The sequence below is a fragment of the Paramormyrops kingsleyae genome, chromosome 1, assembly GCF_048594095.1.
Source record: "Paramormyrops kingsleyae isolate MSU_618 chromosome 1, PKINGS_0.4, whole genome shotgun sequence".
NCBI lineage: Eukaryota > Metazoa > Chordata > Actinopteri > Osteoglossiformes > Mormyridae > Paramormyrops > Paramormyrops kingsleyae.
In genome coordinates, this window is record NC_132797.1 from 30,962,723 (window position 1) to 30,980,535 (window position 17,813).

At 47.3% G+C, this 17,813-nt stretch overlaps 1 protein-coding gene across 6 annotated transcripts in view; it reads right to left on the bottom strand.

Moving 5' to 3' along the window:
- znf438 (zinc finger protein 438) overlaps positions 1 to 17,813 on the bottom strand; it is a 31,472-nt gene that overhangs the window by 3,302 nt on the left and 10,357 nt on the right. For 3 of the 6 annotated variants that reach the window (XM_023840410.2, XM_023840411.2, XM_023840409.2), the window contains 2 exons: positions 4,740 to 4,812; positions 710 to 2,381 (listed from right to left, as the gene is read on the bottom strand). In XM_023840410.2, the coding sequence (XP_023696178.2) occupies positions 710 to 2,381; positions 4,740 to 4,773 (1,706 nt within the window). In that variant the 5' untranslated portion in view covers positions 4,774 to 4,812. The other 3 variants (XM_023840413.2, XM_023840412.2, XM_023840408.2) reach the window with 2 other exon arrangements.

The window sequence follows — 17,813 nt, forward strand, 5'->3', positions numbered from 1 at the left end:
GATGACAGCTCTTTTAAAATGAGATACTCCCTTTATTAACAGCCACTATGGGTTTAATACTAATAGTAGCAGAAACAAGAAAACCAAGAGTTTGCATGACACGGTTATACGCTCATGAAACACATGCATTTCATGGCAAACATTACACATTTGCCACATTTACAATTAACATAAATACACAGATATACCTCGTTTAAAGATAAGCGCGGCGTAGTACAAAGCATGCCGGCTGCTGACCAAGCCCACAATGTCACATTATGTCAGCCAATTGTTGACAGTGGGTGGGATCACTGCTCATACAACGTCGAATTCCTAAAACGACGTTGATTACGTTTGAAGTATGTGGCTACCTTTAGACAGAAAGCGGATAATTTACATAATCTGCTGTCGCATAATGACGTTTGAATCCTAGCCCTAGAAAATAAGATGACCCCAGTTTTTTTAGGGAAAAAAACCCCATCTTATATTCGCGCCAGTATGTATAGCATACATGTGTATGTATTGAACCATCAGGAGCATACCGAACTGTTCGATAATATACCGTATACCGTTACAACCCTAGTGTGTGCTGAGGGGAGAATACTGTATGTAATGAAAGCACAGAGAATTGTGAGAAATGAAAGTAGAGTACTGTATTTAACGAAAGGACAGAGCGTTGTGAGTAATGAGTGTAGAGGTTTTTTTTTTTAATTAAAGGTAACACCATTACCCCTCGACAGGGACGTCTTCTTCCTGCTGGCTGACAGATGGCTGCATGGTGAGAATGACCTTATGAGCCTCCCTCAGGTGGCTGAGGTACACCCCCGTGTAGCTGAAGACCCTGTTGCACAACTCGCAGGGCTGGTTCTTGCGGTGCCGGCCCTCGGTATGGTGCAGCTTCATGTGGGTGCTGAGGCTCCCCGAGTGGGCATAGGCCTTGCGGCACACGGGGCAGGCATGGGGCCGCCGGTTGGTGTGGCTGTTCATGTGACTCTGCAGGTGGTGCTTGAACTGGAAGCAGCGGCCACAGGTGGGACAGCGGTGGAGCTGCCTGACGGACAGGTACCCACTGCCAACGCCTGGCCGCTCAGCTACAGGTTCTAAATCCCGGCCGTCAAGTGTGTTGCTGGGGAGCTGGCGGCCCAAGGGAAGCTCCTGTTCCAGTCGCTTGGTGCTGGAGTGGGGTGACAGACCCAGCAGCTGTGGCACGGTATCCAGAACCAGCACTGGCTTTGGCCTGATGCTCCGGTACTTCTTGGAAATGTCCAGAGTTTTCTCCTTGGGCCCAGTTGCTACTGGGTGCAACTTATCTGGTACTCTCCTCCGAAAAAAGGACAGAGACCTCTTCTTCCTAGCCTCAAAAGCCAAGATGTCCTCAATGGTCTTTCTTTTCCTGCCCCTCTTCTTGCCAGCCGACTTCTGTAAGGTGCCGAGCCCAACGCCTGGCAAGCTAGTCCCTTTTGCCTGTAGCTGGCTCTGTTGCGAGACGTTTGGCACTTGCTTTTGGCACATCGCATCAGTGTCCACAGGAGTCCGGTGAGCCAGACTAGTGGAATTTGCAAGACCGCAGTGAGGTCCAGGAAAGCCTTTCTCAGCAGGCTTTGTGCTCATCTTGGCTGGAGGTAAGAGGGAGCTCTTCATCTTGGAGTACGGCAGGATGGGCAACTTCCCCTTGGGCGGTGAGGGAATCACCTGGACCACTTTGCTGAAGACAGCTGGTGAGAGGACAGTGATGCCACCAGACTTTGAGATGCAGGGAGCATCTTGGTTACCCTCTTCCTGTACTTTATCCACAGAGGTGAGAGGTTCCCCAGTAGTATGGTACAGGTCCCCATCCGCCTTGGTGACTCTCTCTACCCTGGAGCTAGAGCACAGGATGCTACTGTCAGACAGCAGGGCAGTGACAGAGATTTCGGAGGAGCCAGAGTCTATTAGCATGACCTGATCTGATGGCTCTGCCTTGGAGGGACTCTCCAGAGATTCGGGGGGCCATGTGTTCAAGGTGGCCGCCCCTGTAGTTGGACTCTGCACCTGCACCGCAAGGGCCTGACCCACTTTCTCAGGAATGTTCCTGCTCTGTGTGGGCTGGTACCTTGGAATAGGCAGTTTTGGAGTTTTGGTGAAGGATGAACATTTCTGAGCCTGCTGCTGTGGTGCAGGAGGTGAAACCGACGGGGGCAAGGCAACCAGAGAGAAGGCACCCCCCTGCCCAGCCATTTGCATCAGGGCATAGTTCTGGGCTGGCATCACGATGGACTTGGGGCCGACAGTGGGTGCGGCATCAGATGGGGTGGAAGGCGTGTGGCAGGAGAGGATGGCAGGAGCAGACACCCCCGAGGGGACTTTCGGGGCAATGCTTCGGAATTGCAGGGCCCTCATCTGGTGAAGTGGTCTCAGATCTTCTGCCAAAACAACTGCTGGTGTGAGAAATGGTTCTGCCATCCTGTACATCAAATAAAGTCTACACACGCATGACTGATTATCAAGAGTGTTTACACCCCCTCCCACCCAACACGGAGCTGTAATGTAACTGGTGGGGGGGGCTATTATTTCCCACACAGCTGGGAACCAGCCCTGTGCTGAGACTATGGGAGTTTTCCTTGTAACCTGAAGGACCATTCTCCTTCAATCCCCCTTTACCTAAGCACTCTTAAGGTGACCCTGAAATGCTAAGCAGTAAAACCTCTTGCTTTGCTCATTGGCTGATTCCTCTAAACTAACCTTTATCGTTTAATGCATGAGTCAGCCTCTTGCTGGGAACACACAAACAAAGGATTATATCTGCTGCATTATCTCTCTCAGAACTATTTTTCTTTGTTGTTTATTTGATATTTATATATGTCATTATTTTATGATAATTTTATTCCTGCATTCAACACACTGTGCACTGTGTATTTCACAACAAGCGATGACTGGATCACCGTAACCCCTTTGGAGTTGCAAATTCCAGTCCAGGTCATGACCGGATGTTATCGGCATACTGGCACGTTCCTCATAACACAGCGTTTGGGGCACTATCAAAATCAATGCGACCATTACTGAACTAGAGAGCACTATTTTTTACACGTATGTAAAAACTATGTATAAACAAAAACAAGGAGAAAAACAGAGAAGAATGACTAAAAATGAGATAATTAGGTAATTGAACTTCTTTTATTTTGCCCTCCCTCATTGATGAGGAATATCAGGAATCATGCAGCTTCAGAATGAAAGTGTATTTGCCTGGGACAGCATCTGTAGATGGAGGACTTTCATTGTGTGTGTGTGTGTGTGTGTGTGTGTGTGTGTGTGTGATGCTGGAGCACTCGAACTCAGTCACTCCAGACGATTGGAATTGATCTCGATCACGAAGTACATTATTCTAGGCCCTGGGCAGTTTGGGGGGTGGTTGTCTGGGCAATCACTGTGGACTCGCTGTGTGGATTAAAAAGACACTCGCATCTGAACCAAAGCCCATCCCTGTCGGCCATGGAAATACACTCCTCTTACGTCAGAATGGCTGGGACAACCTTTTGTGGTCCAGGTGCCCATTAACTAAGACCCACATCGTTTCATCGAAACTGTGCAGGATACTCCAGTGAGGAGTGATGGTGCAGCACACCTCAGCGCACAGACACCCCCCACCCCAAAGGCACTTTATAGAGAGGGCCAAAGATGTTCCATCTCCCAGAGAGATGAAGATGTGAAATACACAGGATTCCTGATGCATTAGCAGCGGGGGAGGCATTATGTAACTTGGCAGGTATGTGATAGTTTTGATTTGCAGCCAAATTTATGCTGTATTCAAATGGAAGCCTGTGACCAGTGTATCCTAAAACATCCCTTTGAAAAATCGGTACAGATGTAGGCTGACTGATAAGATGCTAACCTGAGATACAGTTAGCTTGAAGCGATAGTGACAGGATTTCGTAAAGGAGGACACTTTCAAAGAGAGACGCTGTTTAGCCAGATATTGCTCTATTATCATCTGCCTTAAAGTGCCCCTTTCTGGGATCCTGGTCACGGAGAGATTAGCACTGGACAGATTAGCACTGGACATCGGACCTGTATCACTCGGAACCAGAGCAGTGCTCAGAGGTCACGTGGGCCACATCCACACCTCCTCATGGCAGTACGTGGTCTAGATCAGAAGTTCCCAACCGCTAGTCTGTAGACTATTCAACCGGGTCACAGAACACTGGGCAGGGGTCTGCTAATGTCCAAAAAACCAAATATATTTTCAAGCCATATCTGTTTTATGACCGCTTATGTTTGTAGGTTCAGACCCCCCTCCTCCCTTCGGTAAAATGGAACAAATGTTCCATCATCACCAAGACTGAAAGGTTGAGGACCCCCAGCCTATATCGTTTTTCAGGTGTCCGCTGGATCTAGGCAGTCCCCTGACATCCCTTCCTGTGAGTCTGGCATGTTTAAACTTTCGGACAGGATGCGAGGCATTGTTAGACGGTGATGCCTTTCAAACGTCGCAGCAGACGGAACCTGTGCCTCACCGGCTCGGAGGCTGTGTTCCGTTTCCGCTCCCTTAGGAGGGAAGACTGCCCCCATTCAGCTGGCCTGGGTAACTTTTTACATACTGGTGACAGGCAGTTTTGCAGACAGAAACGCACATCAGTGCACTTCCTGTGCTGCTCTGAAGGCCCTTACCAGCTGGTCCTGATTGATAGCTTTGACACCATAGACTCTGCCTCCACACATTTTGTAATTCCCCGGCGATCTCGCCATGCTCCCACCGGCATTGCTTTTCGGGGACTCGTACTCACTCTGCGCTTGCATTTTTGGCCAGGTGTGATTCATTTCCAGCTTGGCCTTTCCAGTTCGGTCACGCCAGGCTTCCTGCAGAAAGAGGGACGCACACAACAGGATGCAGGAACCTTTAAATGCCACTCATATTTCTGCTTTAAATAAATTAACTTAAAACTGCTTGGAGTTTAGCTGAACTAATGGCAGCCTTGTGGAGCCCCTGCTGGTGGATAGGGAATGTGCTGTCCAGGTAATGTCCTGTGCAGATGATGTTTGGATCAGTTGTAAGACTTGATCAGTAGACATTTACTTTTACATATATTTACCAACATGCGCTGTACATGTGAGGCACACAGCACATTATCAACATACGTGCTGTTGAGGAGACCATAAGGTATAAATGTAAGCAGACTGTTCTTCCAAAGAATGGCCAGGTGTACATGGTACTGCACCAAGAGCCACAAGTCTTCCAAAACAGGAAGGGAGGACATATACGATCCACATTCTCCATAAACCACAGTAATTCCTTTGTCTGATTCATGTCTGTTTCTATGACAGCCAGTTAGTGGGATAATGATGGTCTGGGTTCGTGAGGGGGGAATGGGGTGTGAAAGGACCCCCCACCCTACAGTAACATGGCAGTTTGCCCTCCATGGCTGTTTGTTATGTGTTCCAGGTGTTCCAATCACCCTGCAGATGAGTTGTCAGAGGCCACCCTACCCCCATCCCCTCTCCACTGAGACAAGCATGGGAGGGTGGGCTCCTGCCCCACCCCAGCCTGTGTAAGTGTGAGCGCATACAGCCAACGAGTAGCTCTTCTGGCTTCTGCTCCACCCTTCATATGTACGCACACTAAATCTATCCGTCCGGTGGTTTAACAATAATCACCCACCTACAAACACAGACATACATTTTTATTGCTTCAGTCAAACACAGAAGGTTTATCTTCTCCCTCTGCCGTGGAACGTTATGTTTTTCAGTGACCTCAGACTGTATCTGCTTTTGATTGCTTTTCCTGTATGTGGACAACCTGCTCCCATCCATCCAGCCCCACCCCCCTGGGAGGTTATGTGGTGTGTGGATGGGCTGATGCATTTAGTGGGAGGTGAGTCACTGTGGGGTGGGGGGGGGGGAGGGTGCAGTCTCATCCTTCAGCTGTGATAGATAGGGTTCACCCCCTCCCCCCCCCAATCAGGCATACAAGGTCAATAGCAGACAAAGCTAACCTCTCGTTCACGGTGCTGGACGTGAGGAAACATCCTGCCATGCCTACAACCCCCCCCCCCCTGCTGTGCCTACAAGCCCCCCTCAAAAAGGTGATCTGCTTATCGGGACATTTCTTCTGTCTGGGGAAGCAGGATGCCAGTAAGTCTGGTGATGAAGGTGCAATTTGAACTCTGTTTATGAGGATATGGGTGGACCTGGATGACACTGACTCAAGAGCCCAGTTTGTGGCCACTGGGAAGACGCCTTCTGTGGGCTCTGAGGACACGGAGGGTGGGTTCGGTACACTGTCCCGTAAACAGCAAGCAACTCCAGGGAAAGCTACAGTGAGGCCGGATTATCGTAACGGGCTGCAGCCCACACACAGGACACGGGAAATATCCGCACACAGCAGCGCTAACGAGAGTGGTGGCACATAGCTGGCCTTCCTCCAGGGCCCACGCTGAGGACCATCCCTTCTGCCCCACGCATGATGTGGCCTAAACCAATGTACAGAGGATGTCCTCAGAAGGTGTGACAAGCAAGGCATAGTGAAAGAGTGAGGGCACAGGGGGGATGGTGGTAGAATGGTTAAGGCTGTGTACAGGTAACCTTTACCCTCTGGTCACACATTTCATTCAGTATCATATACTTAATTCATGGCAAATAAATTATTTCTTATATATATATTTGTTTTGGGCATTACACTCATCTTAATTTTACGGTATAGTGTAAATATGTGAGATTTATGTTAAGTTTGTCATCAAAGTATAGACATTGCAAAATGCGGTTTGTCACACTTGCAGAAACATTATAAAAGTACATAGTAAGCAATGGTGCCAGTTTGTTTTGATCCCAGATATCTGATCACCAAAGTCTTGGGTATAAGAAAATGACTAAATGGTGTAGTTGCAACATTCAGTTGGATAAATAAATAAGAAAAACCGAACTCATGCCACTATTTCTGGTCTCCTTCCATTGAATATGTAGGATCTATCCATGAGCCATTCACACCTGCCCACACCCCCCCCCCCCTTTTACGGCGCTGATGGGGATGTATCTGGATCGCGTTTCACCGTTGCGTTGTTCATCAAATTACCATGCGAAAGCGATTTGAATACGCGGTAATGCGGCTATTTAGAATGTGAATAGCGATCTTCGGGTGAGAGCGGTACTACACGCCCCCGATGCAGGTAAAACAAAGTAAGGTGACATGGTTTACTTTTTTGACGATTTAACCTAATTTGAAAAACTTTAATACTTCCGACAATGGACGTTTTGAAAAGAAGACAGATTACGGATTTAGTCAGCGTTTTTTCCATGATTCTACATAAAGATTTCAGCGAGATATAAACTGAAATAGACGCAAAAAATATGCTGCATCGCCGATGATGCGCTCATCCCCAGGGGGTTAAGGGGGGGGGGTGGGTTTGTTGTTTCTTGGGCCCCCTCAAAAGTCATTTTGGGGCCCCTGGTCCCTACTAGTGTAGTGACTATTTATGGCCAGCAGGGAGGCCCACGACATATGCACGCCTTGAGTGGTGCTAAGTACTGCTGCTGCTTAACGCTAGAACTGCCGGTTTCCCATATCAATGAATGTCAAACTCCTTTAATAACCAAGCAGTTCTAGTGTTAAGGATGATGTATCGAGTCATTTGATGTCTTTCTGTGGTACCTTTGAGGGAAGTGCTAAACTGCTTAAGTGAAAACCCAACAGGATAAATTGGTAATCTGTAAATGTTAAAATCTGACCCCAGCACCCAGTGTTTACAGCTCAGATTCCAGCAGCTTGGCGTACAGCTCTGTGAGAAAGCTGACCAGCACCCCACCTTGCAGGCGGTGTCTCCCCCTTTACATCATTAGTGTCGTAATTATTTCAGTGTTTGTTTAATAACCGTAATACTCAAACAAGGTCATTAACAGGAAGATGGATCTACGTTTGATTATGTGACTCTCACCCTTGTTTGTTCGCCGATATCTTTTAACATCTACAGTCCGATAGCCATCTGGTCGTTGCCTAGTAGCCGACAAATACACCTTTTTAAACAGAAATTCCCTGAATCGTCTGATTGATCACATCATCACTGACCACAGCCCAAGGACTGGAAGAGGGTTCTGCCAATAGTTTCAGGGCATTACATCATCATGTATCACACTCGTGAGGGAAGATGACGGATTCCCGGAAGGGTTACAGGAAACTCAGGAGGCCAAAACCCCACCCACCCCCGCAACACCTTTCACTTTCATCCCACATGATTAACCATCCAAGCTGATGAACCGTTGGCTTTTCCAGTGAAGAACCTCTCTAACCTCAGCTCACTGCATGTGGCACGCAGTGCTCGGAGGGCTTCAGATAAATGCACTTCCTACCCTGTGACCCTGACATGCTAAACACCGGTATGGGTTTATGGCAGGTCCAGCGTGTAATCGGAAGGTTTCTGGTTCAAATCTGAGGGTCGACAGAGTGATTTCATCATTGAACCCTTGAGCAAGGCCCCAATCACTGCATGGACTGTCAGATCCTGCACCTTTTGGATTAAAGCATGTTAAAATAAATGAAGTATAGTCCCGCAGGGCAGGATCACAGAGCCAACGAAGTCCACTGCAAATAACAGTGATGGCAAATGCATACTCTGAGTATGACTCCACCTGAGTCTGGTATTCGCCGTCAGACCAGGGTGGGACCTGGGTGTAGCACCATCCACCCTTGGATGCACTCTTTCAGATACACCAGATGGCTAACATACACCCATGTGGTAAGACTTGGATCCTGAACAGCGGAAAAAGGTTTTGGCCTTTATCTAACTGCACATTAATATCAAGACCCTCTCCCTCTTAAAACAGTCCCTGTAAGCCTGTGGTCCATGAGGCTGAATCAGTGTAGTGTTTGCTCTAGACAGCAGGGAGCACCATCGAGGTCACGCCAAACTCCGTTCAGCACAGTCACATGGTGCACGAGGCGTCTGTGTCTCCAGAGACAAAATAATAAACATTAAAATAATAAGGCAGGTCACGTTCCAGTGGCGAAGCAGATGGGATGGGGGGCAGAAATAGGGCAGGAAGTGACCCCCTCCCATCATTGCCCACCTGCTCCCCAAACCATGCCGCCGTGTTCCTAAGTCTCTGGCTCCTACTGCTCATCCATATGGTCAATTCTGCTCCATCTAAACCTCCTTCACCTTTCAGCATGGAGGAACAGTGTCTGCTCTCATAAACACAGCTGAATGAGTCCTTTTTAAAGCTAATCATGTAACGCTTTCAGCTGAGCTTGGCGATGTGTGCTGAGAGCTTAGGGGCCAATACAGAAACTCACCACCTGGTCTACGAGAATGATGATGATTCTACACGGCCCTCATCGGTAAGGGGAGATCAGGAGAGTGAAAAGTCGCTGCGCTGAACAACCTCCGGCTGTTTGGCATTTAATGGGAGCTAAAAGCCAGGAATCAGCTTCTCACGGGATCAGAGGGAGTCTTCTGGGGTTCTGCCGTGTGAATCCAGCCCAGGACTGAACAGGACCCCTCCTCCGACTGGTGGATGGATGGAGGCAAACGGAAGCAGGTGTGCGAAGCTTTGCTGGCTGTCTGGATGCAAATTTTCCAGGATCTGGACATGGAATCGGATTTCGGCATATCAACTGAACAGCCATCCCAGAAAGAAAAGATGAAGACCACCTGCTTAATGAGCTGCTTAAATCAAGACCCTGTTCCTATTCTCACATCTGCCTTTTAACTGGTGCCCATTTTGTTTTGTTAGCTATGGAGAGGTTTGCAGAGTCTAAGTTTGACCCAAGGCACTTAGCACAAGTTTAGATCGAAAAGTGGGTCGAACTGTCAGAAACCGTTAGCTAACATGAAAGTGGCTAAGTGGTTCGCTGTGGCATTCAAGTGACATGCGGACCACCTGGGGGGATGGCGGGTGTGAGGTTGCTTGCAGGATCTCCACAGGGTTAAGCAGCAAGGTCAGAACGCTGAATGCTGCTACTCGGAGTAGTACAAAATGTAAAATAATTCTGAAAGATTTAAGAATTACATATATAGGTATTAAATCATTACATGTTCCAACAAATGCATCAAAAAACTTCCTGAACCTTGGTCAAAACATGCTTATTTCTAGAAGAGGAAGAGGGAGCTCTGGAACTGGGCCAGATGGTGACAGGACAGCTCTTTGTTTAGGGGAGTCTTCACTGTCATGTTGCTCTAATTTAATGCTTTCCTGTCTGCTCTGTGGGCCAGAGGTTTTCTCCACACCAACGCCCAGGTGACACTGGTCTACATCCGTCATGGTCACGGTCACGGCATAACTCAACCGGGCCAGAACTGGGAGCCACAATGTGACTGCTGAATTTAACACACATAGATCTGAAGTCGCATCATGAAATGGGTGTCGTGCGATGAGCGTAATGAGCAGCGGGAAGCGGTCTTATCGCAACCGTCGTCTTTTTTGTCATGAACCCGAGACGTTGCGTAACGAAGCCAACAAGGCTCGCTTAGGCTGCTGGCACTATATTCAATAAATAAAGAGAGGCGGTCGTAAATTATTCATTTTTACATTCTTTATCCTTAAAGGAGGCCTAGTTAGAGAAGGATGCATGAAAGCGAGTGGCAGGGAGCCTGTGTTAAAAGACGAGTTGTGTCATTATTCATCGGTGACTCAGTTGGAGCTATCGCTACATCTTCAGCTCCTTTGAACTCGCAGGCCGGGCAGGGAAATCATGTACCGCCATGCTCTGGTTCACTCGGAGCGCTGTTCCCCCTCAGCGCTCTCAAACGGAAGGGGAGCAATCAGCTGGGATCCGGCTCTTTTTGAATTATCATGAGAGGGGAACTTCTCACGTCGTAAGAGCTCGCGCTCTTAACGGTACGCTACACCATGTACCACCGTGGAGGTGCACCATCCCAGAACTCTCCCTCAGCAGCCCAGGATCCAGGACGACACTCATGAAAGATGTACCACATGTTTATCACAAACTTTTGGCTTCTCTCTGGTTCACCTTGGCTTTGTATCAAAACACACTTCAAAAAGAAGGTCTCAGAAGAGCTCCAACCAGCTTAATCCTTTCCGTAACCCGACTGAAAAACTTCATTACTAACAAACGAGGCATGACCTCGATCTGACAGACCTTCGCCGAGGCAAATGGGATTTGCCCTCTCAGGAGCATCCTGAAGAAGAACAAAACTTGTTCTGTGAAGAACGACCTTCACAAAGATCCCGAGACTTGTGGAGAGATTTCAGTCACTGTCTAATAGAAGGAGATGATCGAGTCATAAAAAATCCATCAGAGATATTTTTGATTTCACCAAGCACATTAAAGTTGAGCTCTTTGTAGCCTGGTGACCACAGGGGATTGGCTTCCTGGATGCTGTCAGCCGAGACTGAATCGAGCGTAAAAAGGGCAAACTGACTAAAGCCCTGTCTTTTAATCTGCGTAGAAACCTGGCTCTTAGGGCATGGGTTAGGGCAGAACTGCTGTCTTTATGGTACAGTTCAGTCAAGCAATGTGAATCACTAGAGGGCGTGATGTTTACTGAACTATACCATAATTGCAGGCTTAGAAAGGCTCACTGTCAAATCAGATTTTTATATAAAAATGTCTCTTTGTCTTGGTTTTGACATCATGATTCATTTCTGGTATCCGCTCATGTACCATGATCAACGTGACAAACCGCTGAGGTAGTAGGCAGCCTCCCTACTGGCATCACCAAACGGTGAGCATTACTCGTGAAGTCAATGCTTACACAAACATCATGAAGTGAATACAATATGTAGACCTTCAGTGGGTGGGGGGATATATTTTTCTGCATCGTTAAAATGTTATCTCACTCACTTGGTTTGTATACATTTTTGTCCTTTACTGTAGCCGAGAACAAATATCACTCTCCAAAGGCCATTCATCTAATTTTCCTACGAACTGGGCGTTGAAAACATTTGCTCCAGGCTAAACGGTCTGTGCCAGTTCGTAAAGAGGAAAAAAAAAAAGGTTTGATTGTCGCAGGTAGCATGGAATGAACCTCTGCTGCCTTCAGAAGTACTTCAAAATAAACCCCCCAAGCAGTCTGAACACAATCACATACCACAATCCAGCCACCCCTAATTCAAAGAATAAGACAGTCCAGTCCAGCCAAAGACCCTGATCTCTCTATTAAATAATTAAGCAAAAATTATTTAAGAAGTACCACACAAAGCTACACAGGAAGTATGCTTTTCCCCTACTTGTAATAAGCAATGACAGGCACTGTTGAATCATGTATCATCTCTGAATTATTAATCTGTGCCAGTTTTTAAATTGAAGTCAAATGAGCAGGGTACTTGCACAGGGACTCCTAAAGTTTTCTTCCCTGCCTTAGTCCTTGAGCTGCAGTACAACAAAGCTGTTGTATAAATGTAAATATTATTGTTAACTGCTTAGCTTGACACTCCTACCTAAAGTGATTTAATGTTCTGATCCAATTACAGATCTGCATATCTTCCAAGCCGGGTCTGACAGCAGGGTTCCCAACGGGACTTGAACCCGCAGCTTTTGGGCTGGCAGATTGTCAAGACAGCCCAAAACCTGACATGAAGCCTGTCACACAGACCATGCGTTCAGCTGCTTAGCAGTCACATCCCAGGCCAAATGCAGATGACAGGCATGCTAATCACAGTCAACCACCTGAAATAACTGGAAACAGAGGCAAAGGTACATAACAAACCACATAACGAGAAATCTTTTGTCGCTCTTCCCCTTCCTCATATAACAGCAGCCCAGACCAAGATGTGCAACAATTAACCAATTAAATAATTTAAGCATCTTGCATGTACTGGTAGTTTTGTTACTAGTCAGCAAGCCATGTGGTGATCCAAAGTCAAAAATGTAATTAGCAACATAGCAGTTAGTGAGTCTCGTAAGCTTGGCTACAAGAGCAGCAACATCTAAGTCAGTGACTGACTTCATCACATGATCATAAGAAGCTTCACTGCTTATACATTTCAAACCTTAAATACCCCCCCACCATGAATCACTGGATTTCAATGCTAAGCAAAAATCTGACTTCAAAGTTTTTACACAAAGAACAAAGAATAAAGAATAAAAAAGATTTGAATCAATGTTGTCAGTTTTATAATAGCTACACCATAACAAAAATTAGGAGTTTAATGAAAGGTCCTAACAACCCATTCTGACCGGGGTAAGGATTGGTGAGATGTCTGAGTGCATCTCAGGGCAGCAACTGAGCCTAGAATTAACTTCAAACGAGTGGAAAAACTGTCAGGTGTATTTTAGACAGAGCACAAATTACACCCCCAGCTTCTATCTGGTGCTAAAGTACAATTAGCATAGTGTGTTGACGTTGAGCGCAGAGTACTGGGGGGAGGGGCTGTGAGCTGCTGGAGCACTAATACTTCTAATACCGCTACTCGGGGAGCAGAGAAAAACCGCCAGCCACGACACGTTTGGAGGTATCAGAACAAGTGGCAGTAATGTGTCAAGAAGCTTGGCTCAGGTTTGCACCTTTGCGAGGATATGGACTTACGATAATGTCTGAGGCAGCCCTGAAAAAGGATATTCGAAGTTATAGCCATAATAAAGAGAAGCACAACTATAACCACAGAATGTAATGTAAGAAGTAGGAACTTCCATGGCCAAGAGGCATAGAGCTCTTAAATACGGGGTTCCAAACACGTAAAACTTCAGTAGTCACCCAACGGTGCCGGCCATTAGCTCAGCTGGTCGTCAACTTTACAGCTGAGGCTCAGAGATGTCTAAAACAGCCTCCCAAAAATACTGGAACTGTCCTTCTGAATATTACTTTCAGTCCTGGCTGGGACCCCTGAGAGGAAGGTTCCAGAAGCAGCCATCTGTCCTTCTCCGGTCTCCAGGTCAGCCCAGGAAGAAGCAGCGAGGCTCTCATTCCCGCCATTCCAGGACTGACAAGCCGACCTCGGACCCCCTTCTCCTACATCCTCTCCTCGGTACATGCCGCTTTCTGTGTTCATCCAAATCCACCCTCCCTCTCATTAGCGCCTTTTCCACCTCACCAACAGCCTGCCGCTTTCCATGTCACCAGTAATTTTGTCTTGACAAAAAAAAAACAGACACTTAAGAGTGCATGACCTGAAAGACCTTCGAGCTAAGAGCTATTATTCCATCTTAGCCCCCAAGTGAAGAGTATCCTCCCTACTGTATAACCCACCTGGACCTCGGCTACAGAACAAACCGGCTTGTTCAAAATGAGTAGCTAACTTCTCTGGTTCTGTGTCGCTCACAGCCCAGGATAACAGCTGGTATAAAGCTGAAAAGTTCTTTGGGTTAGAAAGGCATAAAAATGGTACAGACCTTGGTGAAACCTTGTCAACCTCAAAAAAGTGTAATGAAGTGTAAGTAGAGATCTCAAAAAATGGAGCATCAAAGCCAGACCACTACAAGGAAGTTGATGAGAATCATCCAGAAGACTCCAATGAGCCACTGCTGGCAAAACCCAAGGAGACCTGTGAGGATTTATGTGAGGCGCAAAGCCAGTGACCTCAGCTGACAGGGCAAGAAATTACGAGGTGGAGAGGGAGCGTCCATTCCGGGGTCAGGGCAAAGATGCAGGCTGGACAGAGCAAGGCTATGGCAATGGATCCAACCAAAAGACCATCAACTGATGGTTCCACCAGCAGAACATCAACTGATTCCACCTAAGCTTTGTATTCTTATCTACCCATCCATCTCCAGACCATTTTTTTTGAATAAGGGTTCCAAAGATATATATTACTATATAAGCACACTTTGATTATTATAACTTAACGTGTGTAGACACCATTTCTTAGCAGGCATTACATAAAGCAGTCTGCTGGAGGACATGTTTAAAACGTGTGCACTCGCACGATCACTGAGAGCAGCATGCTCCCTGCCAAGCCTCAAGGCTGGCCTGAGATCAGACCCCGGGACAGAATTCCCCAGCCGCCTCTGTGCGCCTGCCCAATGAAGGCTGGCCACAGATCAGACCCCCGGAGTTTCCAGGGGTGTGTGTGATGCAGGGCAACAACTGCACCTCACGTCCCAATGCACCTTGGAGCTGCCAGCTACTCTGGTTGGTCTTTGTTCAAATCTGGTCCAGGGTGAGAACTCATTACTGCTGTTTGATAGGTGCAACCTTATCTGAAGAAATGGACAACTACCTCTGTTTAAAATTATGGCCTCATCGACCTCACGTGTGTGTTTGTTCTGGGAGAAATAAAACAAACATGGATCTATGTTGGCTGACTTTTGTAGCGATTCATTTTGCCATGTGGGTTTTGCATACATCATCGCGGTGAGGGACCTGTCATCTCAACTGACAGCCCCACCCTTTCTGTTTACTTGGATTACAGCGCTGCTTAGGAATTAAAGTAAACGCAAGTGACTCATTAGAATGAGTCAAGCTTAGATTAATCCACGCTCTGTGCCAGAAAAGCCCCAAACTCTGTCCAGCAGCAAGGAGGCATAGCTGGGAGGAAGAACTTCTGAAAGAGACCGCTTCTGGGGTACCTGCAGAAAAAGATGTGTTCTGGGTCTCGGAGCCAACTGCAACATCAGAGACCATTGAGTTCCAGTCCGCCGTTGCAGGAAAAGCTACGTCAGGGGCCTTTGAACTGCAGCAACAGCCAGTTTGCCAACGACTTAGACGGGGAAGAGGAGAGTATATAAGGCCAGGCCTGGAGCTCAGGCAACACACGTGGGACAATGTGGAAGCCATTTCCTGTACTCACCCCTACCGCCCATCCCAAAAAGTAGGGGAAGGAAGGGAGGGGGACGGGGGAGAGAGAGAGAGGAGAGAGAAAGAAAGAGAGAGAGAGGCTAAGCAAGGGAGAAACAATCTATTGGGTCAGTTTAGCGAAACGCCTGTCCTTCATGTTGAGTTTTAACATATGGAGAACAATTAGCAGCTATAACAAGGGTTCATCACAGATTTAATCAGCGTGGTTTCCGCTGGACGGCTTTAACTGTCAGGCCATGCAGGGAATACGAGTTGCTGTGATTGTGCATCGTTTTTTTCTCTCCTCACAAGGACACGCCGGCTAATTAAACCTCAGTGTTGCAGGATGCCCATTTTCACAATAGTCAAACTGTGAGGGCAAACTCTTTGTCAGGATGAAGATCTATGTTGGGCTGGGGAGGGGTATGTGTGCCTGGGTCCTGGGTCAAGCTCTTACCTGTAACTTGGGTCCAAAGGAGCCAAACAGGAAGACATAATAATGTTACAGCAAGGTTTTGGGTCAGAACACAGGTTTCGAAGGCTGGCCCCCAGAGTGCCCCCCCACCCATCACTCACCTACTCAGAACAGAGCATTGATTAATGATGAAGTTGGCTCCTCGGTATGAATTATAGTTCCTCTTATTCCCCCACCATTAAAAAAAATCTGAGAATCGCCCCTGAAAGCACCAGATGCATAACTACTGTGATCCTCACGAATATCCTGCCATTTCAATTATGCACATGGTTCGTAATGAATCCGTTTAATGTATAAGGCGAACACAGACTGACAGGTGAAACCAGCGCTGTCGTTTTAATGACCGATTCACAATTAGCCACAGGTGACCTTTTTCTTTTTTGTCTTTTTTTTTAAAAAAGATGACTCTTGACAAATTGATTGCCAGAATAACAGACTCATCATTCAGGGTAATTTTCCTCCGTTAGGCAAAAAAAAAAAGAGCCTTTCTCTATAAATGAGACGAGAGGAGATTAGTCACTCATTAGAATTGGAGCGCAGAGGTGTAATCAATCTGTTTTTAAAAGCTGACAGCACAGTTGGGACTCTGCCAGCTCAACCCTACAGTCCCAGGAATGACGATACAAGCGGATCAGGATGTTGAAGCAACACAGGGGCTGGGGGAGGGTCAAAAGTCACTGAGGTATGGGTGGTACCTCACCAGATGTGCTCTACCTCAACATGGAGTCCAGGACTGAAGCTGGGGAGAACTCAAACTTCCCACCTTCTTGGCACTGATGCATCTTCATAAATAAACTGCCACCAGTGCATCCAGGGGTGCACGTACATCACCCACCACCCACCCCCAATTCTGGCACTGTGAGGACCACATGCCTCCCCAAGAATGACAGAGAGCGGTCGGGAAGGAAGCGCTATCTTGAACCGTCACTCCGCCTACACGCAGCCCCCTCAGGGCGATCCATCACCCGCTGCCCCTCAATGACACGACCGCTGGGTCGCCGTGGTGATGGGAAGCTAGAACCACAAAGGAAGTTCTGGAAGACAAAGAAGCAGGAGAGGCTGCTTCACACGCGACAGGAGTCGCCCGGCCTGTGTCCACCGTTATCAAAGTCCGAATACGAATGCAGGCTTTATCTACTGCTGACTTGAAGGATTCCTAAACACAAGGTTCCCACCAGACATCCCGGAAACTCATTCCAATACCCACCATCATTTTTGTAAACAAATGTTATCTTGGTTTTGATCTAAACTGGTGCTCAACTAGTTTTTTATGGCCTTGTTTTCTTAAATCAAAACTGAAAGCTAAAGCAGCCAACGCTGGCCCCTGATTCTCCTAAGGATTTTGTACTCAGTTCATGTCCCCTTCTCTGGTGCCTGAACTTGATGAAAATGAAACTTTGTGTCTCTAACCTACCCTTATACGGCATCTCCTGCTTTTGGGAGGGAGCGGGGGCTGGGGGGTGAGGCATGAGGGAGTCCTGCATACAACTCACCTGAAGTTGCCAGGATCTGACAGGGCCAAAAGACCCTTCAACCAAACTAGGCACGTGAACGGCATGTGGACATTGACAAAACCCTTCTACCTGTGGAATTTCAGGATACTGTACTCCATCCATAACTGTGGTGTGTTCCTTCATGTGTCTCCAAAAGCAACTGCTGAGCCTCCCTGAACATGCCTCTAGAAAATTTGCAGGTGTCTTCAGACCTAAATACCTTCAAAA